General features: G+C 39.6%; 1 protein-coding gene across 1 annotated transcript; it reads left to right on the forward strand.

The window, feature by feature from the left end:
• Positions 1–3,683: 3,683 nt before the first annotated feature.
• Positions 3,684–10,693, forward strand: cfap100 (cilia and flagella associated protein 100). The gene is made up of 11 exons (XM_061726403.1): positions 3,684–3,779; positions 3,940–4,168; positions 4,246–4,310; positions 5,580–5,743; positions 5,848–5,928; positions 6,012–6,216; positions 9,228–9,436; positions 9,683–9,812; positions 9,896–10,098; positions 10,231–10,324; positions 10,571–10,693. Exons 1-11 carry the CDS (start codon positions 3,684–3,686, stop codon positions 10,691–10,693), a joined length of 1,599 nt encoding a protein of 532 aa, XP_061582387.1.
• The last annotated feature ends 1,921 nt before the right edge of the window (positions 10,694–12,614 follow it).

The following is a 12,614-nucleotide window of genomic DNA, read 5'->3' on the forward strand; positions in this document are numbered from 1 at the left end:
ACAACAAGAGCAATGTGCTCAGTAAATATGGAAACCCATTCAGTTCAGCTGGCACTTACATAATAAAAGATCACAAAACTAATCTGTTCTTAAACAAAAACATAAAGGAATAACGGAAGAAGTCATAGACTGCATACGTCTGCCAAAGCTAAATTAAAATACAATCCCCAATTTGGATGGAGATCAGCAGAAAAAACTTTTAGATGTTTAGACCATGCCCCAATGGGAAGTGTATTTGTATTTATTTTAACCATCCAGGCGTTATCTGTACCCGTGTCTTCCTGTTCAGGGTCTTGGGGTTGTGCTTCTCCCAGTTCTCTGCAGGTAAAGGCAGGGGTGCACCCTGGACCATTCGCCGCTCCGATTATTATCAGTTAGCCCAACACATGTTTATGGACTGTGGAAACCACAGTACCTGGAGAAAATCACGCAAACTGGACAGAGGAAGAGCCCAGATACCAGGAACCAGACGTTTGAAGGAACTTGACTGCTGTTTGTAACTGTTTTCCCAAAGTAAGGTTGTACATGTATCCATGTTCTTTTTTTTGTGTTTTTTTACTCATAGTGACATGTACCGTCTTATTTGCTCAGGAGTCAATATAAGTAATATAAGTTGTAAAAACAATATCACATGCACACTCACACAAACTTATTTTTTTGTCTTTATTCTTTATTATTTATATATTGCATTATTAGTTTTCCATCACTTTTGTGTAGTTATACTTTTTGTTTTTGTATGTTAATCTTGTGTTCTTTATAACACATGAAATTTTAATAACTTCGGTGGAGGCCTCAAATAAGCCCATTGGGTTTTTTGCCTCTTCCTGCACCTATAGTATTTATATTTGATATTTCCTGTATATTTTTAAAACTGTGCAAAACAATAAACTAAACTAAACCAGGAACCTGACAGCCCCCATGTGACCATGCTGCCCTGCATTTACCCCACTTGATGATAAACTGTCTTCATTGTTCAGTTTTTGAAGAATCGAGATGCTTTTAAAGACATTCAAATGTACAAGCAACAGATTCTCGCTCAGTGTACCCTTCATGATGTGATTAGAAAGAACCTATTGTCACTATTGCTTATTGATCAGTAAGATCAGTCTTTTAAGCAGCTGCCGTCTAGCAGTGTTGCCTGAGTTTGAACCGCTTGGGTGGCTGCAGTCATTTGGACTTAAGTGCAGCATTTCAACAGCTGCCTGACGGCATGGCAGCTCCAACTCTGATCTCATGTTTGTTTCATGAAAGCAGGTCAGTGCTTTTGTTTTTCTTTACACAGCAAGACATGAAGAAGGGAAGCAGCTTCACACACTAAGTTCACATCTATCCTTCTAGTACCTGTGGACGGATTCATTTATCCTGCCAGTTCATTTGTTTTGGGGTTTATTAGATGTGGCAGAGGAAACAATGCTCAGAGGAAAGCTGATCATGCATATAGGTCTGACTATTCACCTCTTATATAATAACAAATATTCACCATATATTTGGGTTGCATAAGCAGAGGAGGCGGAGACAACGGCCGATTAATTGTTTTATAAAGAAAACTGCTGCATATACATTATTTTCATATTGCGACTATCAGTATTGTTCATAATGCAGAGTAGTGAAAATGAAATAAACCACTGAACACGAGAAAAGGGACTACCGGTATTTCAAAAACAGTTAAGGAATTTTGTAAAGTAAAGAAGTTGGAAAACGTTGAAAAGATGTATGTGTATCTGTGCTTCCTGGGAACAAACCAGCATTCCTCTTTTTTTGTTTTTCAAACAGCATGCGTGTGAGCCAACACTCCCCCATGTGTGAGCATTACTTTAACCTGACACTCTGACAGTGGGACTTCCTACAAGTCAGTGTAGTGTGTGGGCTGCCTTGTCAAGCTGAGATGTGCAGGGTCATGTGCAGATGCGTGGGAAGCAAAGCACACTCTCACGTTCTAAGAATATTCCCCGCTACACACGATCATCCAGAAGAAGTGCTGCTGATCAGATCAATTTAGCTCACGAGGAGATGATGGCTGACACAGAATCCACTTACAGACTCATATATGTGTGCATGAATTTCAGCAACGCCTATTTAAATCACTTAAGTTCTCTTAAGAAAGCAGTTGTTTGTGCTGGAAAGCAGCTCATGCTGAGTTTGGTCTGAGCAGGAAGTGATCTGTGGACGCCATCTAGTGGGAAATAAGCACCAATTGAACAACTATGAGCATTTTTCCTCACTGAGCATGCTTGTTTGTTTAACCTCCACTATAAATGTGTGCATTTTACACATTTATACCACGTGCACAGCACTATGTGAAGGTCTTAGCACCTCCAGTCTTGTTGTCTGATCAGTTAGTGTCCGACGCTCACATTTATTACAACATACAAACAGAAACTACAAGAACCTTGTAAAGTCATTTTGTGTTGAACATGGTGTTTTTTTATTTTATTATATTGTCTGGAGGTTGATGCTTGATTTCTATCAACCAGTTGACTGCAAACGACTCAATCTGAGTTCCTCTAAAATTATCACAGTTTACAGTTTGTGTCTAAATAAAGAAACTGGACGTGTGTGTGTGTGTGTGTGTGTGTGTGTGTGTGTGTGTGTGTGTGTGTGTGTGTGTGTGTGTGTGTGTGTGTGTGTGTGTGTGTGTGTGTGTGTGTGTGTGTGTGTGTGTGTGTGTGAGAGAGAGAGAGAGAGAGAGGATAAATGCTCAAGACGGTGGGAGGGATTGGTAACAGTTGCCATGACAACAGTACACAGACCTCTTCGTCGTCTGGACTGAAGAGCAGAGCAGTTTCTGCTCATTTTTCCGTTCTTGCATGTGTATAAACTACGGTGTCTGACGGTAGGTGTGCTTCATCATTTATTCATTAAAAAAATAAACTAAAGAAGTAGGTTTTACTGTCTTCTTTAAGCTTTGTTTGCAGCAGACATAAAACTTGGGCGAGTAGACCGTCACCCAGGGCAACCTTTTGTTTTCATCAATATTTTTCTTACCAACACATTTTACGTTTAATTTATATGAGTGATGTGTATAATTTTAATAGTTTATGATCAGTAGCGTGTGATTTGATGCACATGCATGTATTTGTGTCACTTCATCCTGACCTCCAGTCTTGAGTCTGAAGTCCACAGGGACAGATCTATGAAGGTTATGCAAACACTAATAACATCTGGAATTACAACGTGACCTAACTTTAAAGGTGCAGCTTTGAAACCAGATTTGCACACAGAAAAAACCCAATATACACCAACTTAAAGATAACATTGCCTTTAATCACTTTCCTAATTGTTAGTATTTAAGATGTTAAATGTTCAGTAAAGTATCATCTTGCCTGGAGTGACTTTATCATCTTCTTGAAACTTGACAGGTTCAAACCTGATCCTGTGTTCCTCCACATGCAAGCAGCACCTCGGAGATGTCCCGTATGTTCCTGTTATGATGCCATGCTTCACACATACCGATGCAAGCATGATTAGTAATTGATAACTAGTGTGCATTAACAGTAAAAGTGTGTCCTCTGCAGGTGGAACAGAGCTTTCTCCCGGCTGCCTGGCGGTGTCAGAGACAGAGGGGGCTGCCAAATCAGAAAAACCAGGTGCAAGGCATAAACCTGACTGAACAGGAAGAGGAAGTGATGACGAAGATTAAGGTGTGAGCACTCTGTTTGTCTTTGTTTCCATTGTGTGTAGGGATGAGGAGGAAGAAGGCACAACCGAGCCCATTCAGAGTGCCAGAAAGCAACGGCGGTTTTCCACTCGGGGCCATGGACAGAGAGAAACAGAGAGAGGTGATTGCATGCTCTCTGTGCAAATTAAAGTTTTCTGTCCAGAGCCTTGGATTGGGATTGCCGTGTTTGTTTTATAGAAAGTAACTAATTGATTTTTGTGCTGTGTTAAAGTCTTGTTTTCTTTTTTTGTTTTTTTTTATCTTTTTGCCTTTATGATCAGGAACAGCGTAAATTTCTAGCGCTGCCAATTCAGGAGAAGACGGCCTACGCTGCGAAAATGATGGCCAAGCTGAAGAATGAGCTGCTGGGAGAGGTGGTGGCAGAGGAGGAGGAGGAGGAGGAGGTGTTAAACGAGAAGAAGAAGACACTCAAGCAAACAAAGAGCAAGATGGGACTCCCCAAAGAAACATCGGGCAGGCATGAGTTAAAAATGGCCATGATGAAAAGAGGTAAATGGGTGAAAGAACAGAGAAGCAACATTTGAGAAATTAGGGTTTAAGAAGTGTTCTCTGCGCTCTGTCCACAGAAAACATCACAAAACAGAGCAGACATCACTTAATGTCCATGGAGCGACAGACGGCCGTCCTGGAGGTGAATGCTGGACCAGTTCTTTAGGTCATAATAAAGTTTGGAGCCATAGAAACTATCTGGGCCACAATCACACTCCTGTCAATGTGCTTGTTTTTGGATATGCCAGAAAGAAAAAGTCAAGCGATCAGTTTCTTAGCTGCAGATATATAATATCAATATTTCTGAGCCAAAGAGTCTGGTGTCCCTCCAGCCGTGGCACACAGCAACAGATGTGAGACACATGCAGGGCTTTGAAATGCTGGATCTGACTAAGCAGTGCTTGAAGAGTCTGGACTCGGTATGTGTGTCTGGCCACTTCCAGGCCACTTCCAGGCCACTTCCAGGTCTCAGTGTCATTACCCACGCGCCCATTGCAGTCTCCCAGCAGAGTGAGGGAGTCCCCAGCAGGGACACCCTCCAACACCCCACATTCAGAGTGGTTTTGAACAGCATTTATTGCTGGTAAACCATCAAGTCCACTGGTTTTCCTGAAGCTCAAGCTAGAAAATGATGTTGAAATCACTATGACACAAGTGCAATAACTAATAGGAACTGTTTGTTTACCTTAAGCTTTATTTCCTATACGCTGATCAAACTTCTCAACCACACAAGACGAGGACAAGATGAGGTAGAAGATTGATTGTCCAGTCAATCCACACAATATCAGTCCTTCATTTAGAATAGAATAGAATAGAATAGAATAGAATAGAATAGAATAGAATACTTTATTGTCAATATACCTGGGTGGTGAGATTGAAAGCAGCATCACCTCTCCAGTGCAAGACAGTACAAAAAAATAAGAAATATAAGAATATAAGAAACATAAATAATATAAAAATATAAAAAAGGTTAAGGTGCATTTGAATAGTGAAATCAAGACCTGAGATCCTATCTACAGATAATAAACATATAGTTACACATGTGGTGGAATATTGCACAGAGTCCGGGAAAAAGTATTGCACGGTAAAAACAGTAATTGCACATGAAGGCATTCACATTTTGTTCAGGGCGGTTATGGCTTTAGGGAAAATTTGTGTGTGACGTTTCCTCCTGAGTGTTGGCCACCGACTGGAATAGGCTGTAATAAAAGGACCAATGCCAATCTGTGTTTTCATACTCAAACAAAAATGATGAGTGAGTTACATGAGTTTGTGTGGTCGACTTGTAAAGATGCTGAACTAGAAAAAAAAAACCTATGGTAATCACTTTTCAGAAAGACTGGAAAGAAAATGAGGTTGTTCTCCATGTCTGTTATTTAATTGCTCTTCAACTTCAACCTCCTTTCAACAGTTTTCTATGATGAGAAAGAGGTCTGAGATGTCGAAGATGGACAAGACGATTGCAAAAGAGGAGAGACAGCTGAAGCAGCTTGAGAAGGTGATTGAGAGAGACAACCACAGGTTTGAAGAGTTTCTCAGGGAGAACGAGAGAAAGTCCGTGGAAGCCAGGACACTGTGAGCAAGACCTCCACATGTTTGCTCATCATCACAATAGCTGCTGTCTTTAAAGTTGTGTTTACAATTCCTGCTCCAACGAACGCACAATTTTGTGTTGTCAGCTTTGAACGAGAAGAAAAATCTAAGAAGGAGAAGAATGTTGAGATTAGGAAGCTAAATGCTCAGATAGGGACGATGAAGAGGTAACGCTAATATTCTCATTCAGTCCGATGTGAATTATCATTAAAGGTAGTCTGAAAGTGCAGTCTTTTTTTTCTTCTTTTAGTGAAGTTACAAAGCTTGAAGAAACCCTGACGGACTTCAAGAGATACGAGGAGTTTCTGTTCAAGCTGTCTCCTCCAGAGTGGCAGGATGAGCAGAAGTCCAAGGCAGCGACATCTAAAGGTCTCTCTGACAAAGATGGACAGGACGACCAGAGCAAAGAGCCTGGTGAGACGGCTACGGACAACGGCAAGTACTTCACCTTTACTGTTAAAGCCAATGAAATTCACATAAAACCAGAGGTGTCAAGTAACAAAGTACAAATACTTTGTTACCTTACTTAAGTAGAAATTTTGGTTATCTATACTTCACTGGAGTAATTATTTTTCAGACGACTTTTTACTTTTACTCCTTACATTTTCACGCAATTATCTGTACTTTTTACTCCTTACATTTTAAAAACAGCCTTGTTACTCTATTTCATTTTGGTCTTTATAAAAAAACTATCCAGTTAAATTGCTCCATCCGGATAGAGTGAATTTGGTTGTGGTTGTTTCAGATGTTCTTGTCCAGTTTTGTTCTTACATCCGTTCCCTCAGATTCCTGCAACTAAACTTGGATGTACATTCCAATAAAGGTTAGGATAAATGATAACATGCCTCTGAAGTTTGACTTTTTGCACCATTACAATACTTATAGGCAACTAGTCATCATATCTGCTGCTCTCTGAAACACATGTTAATGCTCAATAGTACACATATATGCTTCTTTAATATATTTGCATTATACTAAGATGCATTCATTTTCAATGGCTTTTATCCTTAATGTCTTTTTTCCCCCTTACATTACTTTTACTTTTATACTTTAAGTAGTTTTGAAACCAGTACTTTTATACTTTTACTTCAGTAAAAAACTTGAGTTGATACTTCAACTTCTACAGGAGTATTTTTAAACTCTAGTATCTATACTTCTACCTGAGTAATGAATGTGAATACTTTTGACACCTCTGCATAAAACAGATTACCAGGAACAGGAAGTGGTGCTCAGATTGATACGTTTCTCTTCACCTCCTGTCTGTGACAAGAAAGACAATCTGAGCTAAATATGTTGACAGAGGAGGTTTTTAGCAGTTCTATCAATTGTTTGGCTCTCACACAGACTCGGAGAACAGGCCGTCCAGTTCATCTGGAGAACCGTCCTCCACAGGAGAGACCGGACCAACCTCGGCTCACATCAGTGCTCTGTAAGGAAGCTGCTCCACGCTTACATCCCAACGTTAGTCCTGCTGCACATCCACTCCTTCACTCGAAGATTCATTGATATAGGGAATGATGATGGGTCATCCATGCTTTCCAAAAAACTGCTTTGTTTGAAGGGGACCTATTATGAAAAACAGGTTTTTTCTGTCTTTAACATATATAAAGTGGTCTCCCCTCAGCCTGCCAACTCAGAGAAGGAGGAAAGCAACCAAATTCTGCAGTGTCTGTACAGCCGCCCGGATGAGCCGTCCAGTGTGATGTGACTTCTACGAGCTGTTCAGATTCTGCGCATTTTCGTTACGTAACCAAAATGCAAACCACGCCCACAACTATACAACTGTGTAACTGCATGTGAGCGTCCAACTATCGCGTCGCACTGCGTGACATCGTACGCTCTCTGTCCATCTCCCTCCAGCAGCTGCCACTTTATTGAGGTTTTTGTAGTGAAATGAGGAGGAATCATAGAGATAACTTCTCATTTCAACTCACTGGATCAGCCGTTCCTCATCCGTGACTGTTTCCTACAGCGCTTTCAACCGTCATTCAACGCGAGCGGCAGGAAACGGCCAGCTCAAAACGGCGCGCCACGTCACGCTGCGCTGCGCTCCGGCTAGTTAGGACAGTCCAATAGAAAATAAAGCAATGGAATTGATTTTGTCGCTGACGCTCGCTCGCATCGCATGCAGTTAGGACACGGTGTAAATAACTTCCACCATTTTTTGGTAGCGGTGTATCGCGTCATTCAGGCAGCCAATCAGCACAGAGCCTCATTATCAAAGCCCCACCCACTCAGAATCCTGCATAGATAATGAGGTTAGAGAATGGGAAGATAAAGAAATGGCTCAAAGGCTGAATTTCTAATTTATTTAGCAAAAACAATCAAAAGCTTGTTTTTAAGACATTCAAGGCCTGTTTAAAATAGGGATTAGATGCCATAATAGGTCCCCTTTAAGGCATGAATATGCATATAAAAAGGGAATAAAAAGTTGTCGTTTGGTTTCATTTAAAGATTATATCATGATATCATAATAATGAATCCACACAAACCAAGCATAAAACCGTCTAAACTTTAAAAGGGGGAAGGCAAAAAGCTAGACAGGATAACCGCTGTTACCCAGCAACAGTGGCCAGCTGCTGGTTCGTCTACAGAAACATAATCAAACTTAATAATACAGTCAGTAGGACGACAAGCAGGGTAATGAGCACTTTTCTTTAAATTCTGAGAGGCTACTTAAATATCTTCGTGGCTCATGAAGCAAAGATCATAACCTTCATAAACACAAAGACAGGGATTTACCCTAATTAAAGTGATACTTTCTGAACTTGACAAAAGCTGTCTATTTTTATAAATAGTATTTTAAACATGTCTTTATTTGACTACAAACAATACATTTCTTTAACATTCGCATAAAGAAATTACCAAACAATTGTATTGAAATGATAAAGTCTTATCTACTAAGTTGGCAATTTTGACTAAATGAATTAAAGCTCAGTATCACGGTCAAAAATGTGCAGACTTGGTAACGTCAGTATAAAACCGTGTCCCGTGTGGGGCACCATTTTGGGGTAGTATTTACTGTACTAACAACACACAGTTTTTCCAATTATTCAGTTCATTTTAGTTCAATGATACTTTATTCACCCCGAAGGAAAATTATGTGCAAATCATGTTATCACATTATCATTATGTTAAGATAAATTATGTATTACAGTGAACCCCCAAAGGCATAAGAATTACCACATCCTAGATGGTCTACACCAATGCATTATTATGCAATGTGTCTTTAGTAAATGTTGATACCTTGCAATTAAACATATACTGTATCTGCTTAAACTTTAAAACATTGTTACTAATAAAATCACACAGACGAGCATCTATTGTACTTATTTTACACGCTGCTGCAAAAGTTCACAAGTGTAAACCTCTCTGTCCTTTCAGAGACACAACTTGTAAAGAAACTTTTGACATCTCAGAATATGAGGTCAGTTTCCTTAACAAAACACACCTATCTTAAGTTAAGATGTGCATTTATCCGCTGCGTGTATTTTATCCACTTTCACGCATGTCTTTAAAGGAAGAGCCGGAGCTGTACTTCACTGATCCCAAACAGCTGCTGAATCTGATGACAGAGCTGACGGATCAGAACCTGTCTCTGATCCAGAACTCTGCCAGGGTGGAGGAGGCCCTGGAGGCCGTGCAAAGGGCCACGGAGACGACCAAGAGGCAGATGTGAGCAATATCCGTCCGTCAAATCCCTGGAAATTAATCATTTGGGAATTTTATGTTTGTCCACCAGTTACTGAATCTTTTAGATTCAGACAGACAGACAAATAGATAGTCCAGTATGAATACAATAAGAATGTAATAGCAACAAATACTTCGGTAGAAAAAAAAAGGAATGAAAATTACAAGCTTGGAATTATTATTAATCCTCTTCATGACCTTCATGCGACTTTAATTTCTTTCTTCCTCAAGTGAAAAAGATGAAGCGCAGCTATTAGAGCAGATCAATTACATGAACCAGAAAATCACCAAGGAAAAGGCCAGACAAGACAAGCTCCAACAGAAACTTCAGCTCCATCTGTCCCTGAACACCGAAGACCAGGTAAGAACAATGTATCTGACTTCATGTGAAAGGGTTCCCTGAAAGATCTGTTTTGTTGATTGGCTGTATTTGTTCACTTCCAGGATATGATGCTGCAGGCTCTTAGAGAGAAGGTCACAGAGGTGCACAGTAGCTGCGTGGAGGACGGGATGACCAACCTCAGCACCCTGGAGAAGGTGGGCAACATTGAGAGCTGCATCTCTGCACTGCTGCAGGATCTCAAGAGCATCCCTGAGGGGAAACTGCAGCTGATGGAGAGGATCAAGGAGAGTGAGAAGAGGACCAGGTACGTCTTCCTCTTAATGCCCTGCGTGATCTCTTTTAACAAGAACCATTTGGTCAAGTAGCCTTCTGAAGGTAGGAATCTTAACTAATAATATGATAATATGCTATGCTATCTCACTAAATTATGTTGCAGGCAGCATGAAGAAAAGATAAAAGAGCAGAAAGAAAAGCGCGAAGAAAGGATGAGGAAGTACTCCGAGAGAGCTCTGGCTGACTCCAAAAAAATAGTATGTACTTAAGACCCTTTTTCAAAGGTTAAGTAAGCTTCCCAACTTAACATTTGTAAATGATTTTAGTTTTTGTTATGCTAGCCATCCTTACAGGCCCACGTTTGTGCAACTCTGGATAAATGTTTTTGAAATGTCCTGCATCACGTAAAAATACTAACGCTGTAACTTAACTTTCATGGTTTTATTTTGATGAATAACAGCAGGAGTTGTTCTGACTGCATGCCTTTCACTGTTGCTTTCCAGACTGGGAGAAAGCTCATGCCCAGGTGCAGGCCTGTTGCTCCCAGAGCCAAGGTCAGCAATGTGGACAACATTCCTGCAGAAGAAGACATGCATGAATACCTCTACGGCGAGGACACAGACTGAAAAGAAGTCAAGTAATACAGGGAAATTATGAAGATAAAAAAATAAAGATGTACTTTATTGATCCGAGGACTGGGAAATTATGTGGAGAAATAATTTGATGTGTTTATTTCAAAAAATGATAATGCATTTTATGTTACTTTCAGATAGTTTTTTTAGGCTTTTGGAAAATAATACGCAGAAAAATATGATTTAAAAAGAATTGTTATAATAGCTGAATTATGTGTCCTCGGAAAGGAATTGAAGTTAAAATGATGCCTGAACACGGCAGAATGTCATTTTTATCCGCTACACTTAAACTATTGCATCAATGATATTTTTCGCTTGTTTGTTTTTCTTATTCTTCTGTCACTCAATTGTCTGAGGTCATTTTGTATAATGGTATATTTCCTGCAATACGACGGTTAGGAAATAATATTAAAGACATTTGATTTACCACTTTGATTAACCTGCACCTATGGAGGACCAAAACTAACATAATTAAAAATAAAAGCAGAAATATATATATTTTGTTTTTCCTTTCCTTACACATGCATTCCTTGTTTTTACGTTCCCTCGTCTCCTCTTTTTATTTTACCTGATGCATAGAAGATGCATCCAGAACTGAAGGAAAAAAATATATATATATATTTTTTTAAATTCTCATTAAATTATGGAATCATTTTTCAAAATGTTTCAAAATATGCCTATTTGTGGAAAAAAAATATGTAGTATTTGAGTTACATAAAAGCTTGTTATTTGTTTTCCTCCTAATTGTCCTTGTGGTCAAGAACCCCCAACACAAAAATGGTTTGGCCGCTGATCAAAATTTTATGTTATCATTTAATTCAACCATTAGAATGGTCAAAATGTCCGGTCAGCACAAGTCCGGTGCTCAGAAAAGAAGAGAAAAGAGAAGAAGAGAAGAAGAAAATAGAGGCCTCAGAGATTCTCTACACAAATATTTTAAAAAGGTGGTGATGATGAAGCTGGAATTAATAAAGTCAGCGTAGAGCAAGTTAAGAAACAGCGCAGCCAACGTTTACCATCCTTGTAGCTTAACCTAACTGGCTAGCTCTACTGTTAACGTCCATTAGCTTGTATAAAAACCTGAAGAGCAGAGGGAGAAGGAGAGGAAGAAGGAGAAGGAGAGATCCGTGCACAGGGGGGCCCATCTTAGATTATTTTGTCCGGGGCCCCGGCAGGACTGTCAGCTGGCCTGACCCTCACATTCTTCAAGTGTAGTATAATGCTGTTCTCATGCCTTTTTGTTTACACCATCAACCCTCACTGAATACTATTGTCTGATGGGTGAATTTCCAAAATTATCTATAAATGTTATGTGGTGTACATACACGGTCACAAACATGAATTTTGTTGTTTTGTACTCTTTTGTTTGTCTGTTTTGTTTGTTTTCTAGCGCCCCCTCTTGTCCTGTACCTGTATGTGGTTCTGTGTTTGTTTTGTGCACCTGTATTGTTACCTGTTTTAAGAAATAAAAACAAAAATAAAAACATTTAAATGTTATGGGGTGTAGGAGTGGTCAAAGGGATAATTATATAACAAACAAAGAAGCTAGTGTATATTAACTATAAATGTGGACATTATTATTATTAGTTTTAGATTTTAGGTTTAGTTTTGATGTTGGCCCGATCCTGCTCCTTCCCGTTCATTGACCAATAGTAGAGGAGCTGGACCAAGAAGGACAGCCATCATCATTTGCATAATGAGGCACAAATGCATCAGGTAAAATAAAAAATGGAGACGAGGGAACGTAAAAACAAGGAATGCATGTATAAGGAAAAGGAAAAACTAAAATGTAATTTTTATTTTTAATGTCAGTTCTGGTTCTGCATACATTTAAAGTATAATAAAGGTCTTCCTGAAGAAGGTACAGGTTGTGTTGTGATGTTCCAGCTGTGACCAGTTCCAGGCTCCGCCAGCA

This window comes from Cololabis saira, chromosome 7 (assembly GCF_033807715.1).
Source record: "Cololabis saira isolate AMF1-May2022 chromosome 7, fColSai1.1, whole genome shotgun sequence".
Taxonomy (NCBI): domain Eukaryota; kingdom Metazoa; phylum Chordata; class Actinopteri; order Beloniformes; family Belonidae; genus Cololabis; species Cololabis saira.

Bases quoted from the DNA above. Each gene is read 5' to 3' on its own strand.
- cfap100 (XM_061726403.1), top strand. From the start codon at position 3,684: ATGAGGAGGAAGAAGGCACAACCGAGCCCATTCAGAGTGCCAGAAAGC. The intron at 4,311-5,579 runs GTGAATGCTGGA...TCCTTTCAACAG, and splicing joins GACAGACGGCCGTCCTGGAG to TTTTCTATGATGAGAAAGAG. The intron at 10,099-10,230 runs GTACGTCTTCCT...ATTATGTTGCAG, and splicing joins GAGAGTGAGAAGAGGACCAG to GCAGCATGAAGAAAAGATAA.